The sequence below is a fragment of the Octodon degus genome, unplaced genomic scaffold, assembly GCF_000260255.1.
Source record: "Octodon degus isolate 3935 unplaced genomic scaffold, OctDeg1.0 scaffold00273, whole genome shotgun sequence".
Classification (NCBI taxonomy): domain Eukaryota; kingdom Metazoa; phylum Chordata; class Mammalia; order Rodentia; family Octodontidae; genus Octodon; species Octodon degus.
The window spans coordinates 418,007-419,476 of record NW_004524849.1 but is presented as its reverse complement, the minus strand read 5'-3'; the positions used below and the strand labels follow the sequence as shown (position 1 = coordinate 419,476).

General features: G+C 43.9%; 1 protein-coding gene across 1 annotated transcript in view; it reads right to left on the bottom strand.

Moving 5' to 3' along the window:
* Lamc1 (laminin subunit gamma 1) overlaps positions 1-1,470 on the bottom strand; it is a gene marked incomplete at its 5' end in the record, with an annotated part of 127,302 nt that overhangs the window by 35,642 nt on the left and 90,190 nt on the right. The window contains one exon of the mRNA XM_012512767.2: positions 941-1,107. Coding sequence (XP_012368221.2) covers positions 941-1,107 — 167 coding nt within the window. The remainder of the gene's footprint in view (positions 1-940; positions 1,108-1,470) is intronic.

Below are 1,470 nucleotides of genomic sequence, written 5' to 3'. Positions count from 1 at the left end.
TTGTTTTATTTTCAAGACAGTCTGATGAAGCATATTTGTAGAGATAAAAACATTACAGCTGCCTTGAAACTTTGTTATTATTAAGTCCCTGGCAAATCATTACTGCGTGGTTTCTTTCTCTTCAATTTTCTCTATCTGTTCAGAATAAACCATGGCATTATGAAGGGATAAACAACGCAGTTACTTTTTTATTTTGTCATTTTCTAAGGATATATGACCTATTCTTCTTCCCAAAGCCACCCAGCTCTCCAAAAGGGAACTGGGAAAATTTTACCCATAGTACTCTTTAGTGAGGCAAAGGAAAACTAATTTTAAGCAACACACTTTTGGACAGCAGTCTTAGTCTCGAACTCACTAAACTTGACACGACTGAGTAGAGGTGCATTGACAGGAAGAACGCAGTTGGTCTTCTGTACCGGCAGGTTCAGATTTGACCAAGCGCCGATCAAAAGTATTTGAGAAGAAAACTGTGTCTGTACTGAACACATACAGGCTTTTTTTGGTCATTATTTCCTAAACAATACTATATATCAGGTACTTTTATTTACATTGTATTAGGCACTAGAAATCAGCTGAAGATTTAAAGCATACAGGAAGATGCATATAGGTTATGTGCAAATGCAACATCGTTTCATATGAATGACTGAAATAGCCACAGATTTTCCTATCTGAGGGAGATTCTGCAACCAATCTTCCGTGAGGATGACAGGTTAAAGGTCAATAAAGAAAAGACTGGAGAAATCATCTTTCGAGGGGCCACACTGGCATAGCATTTGAATCTAATCAAGGAACCAGGACAGTGTGCCTCTCAGCCAACTGCTTTCTTCTGCGACCTTCCACCGGCGTGCATGCAACTGGCATTCTACTGTCTCAAGCTGTCAAAGGAGCATGACCTTTCAGATTTTCCTTCCAAGGAGGAAGGCAGAGCCCAGGCACTCACGCAAGCACTCGCTGGGACTTTCAGCAGTTGCCCTCCTCCATGGCCGGTCATTGAAGAAAGGAAGGCACTTCTCACAGTCTACTCCGTACGTGTTGTGTTTGCAGTCACATACCAGCTTGCCAAATTCATTCTTCACACACTCGCTAGCATGTCCGTTGCACTTACACCTGTGGAGAGAGGAGACATTCCCAAGGATGGAACTGCCACAAGGTCCCAGAGGATACAGAAAAAAATGTATACACAGAAAGCTGACAATGCTTCTGAGTTCTAACACTGGGACATGTAAACTGGGGAAGTAAGCAAGATTAAAACAAAAACGCCTGTCACAGGACATGGCATTAGCCAAGCATGAGAGGAAAAAGCCTTGTCGGTTCCTGAGGACAGCTGTAGGATCAACTCCTGAAGTGTGGGTCAGGAAGCAGTGGAGTGCAGTGGAGTGCGGGGGGCTGGGGAGATGGCTCGGCAGCATAAGCACCAGGTTCTGAGTTCGATCCCTGGTACCACATGCCATGCTAGCCCCAGAACTGGGT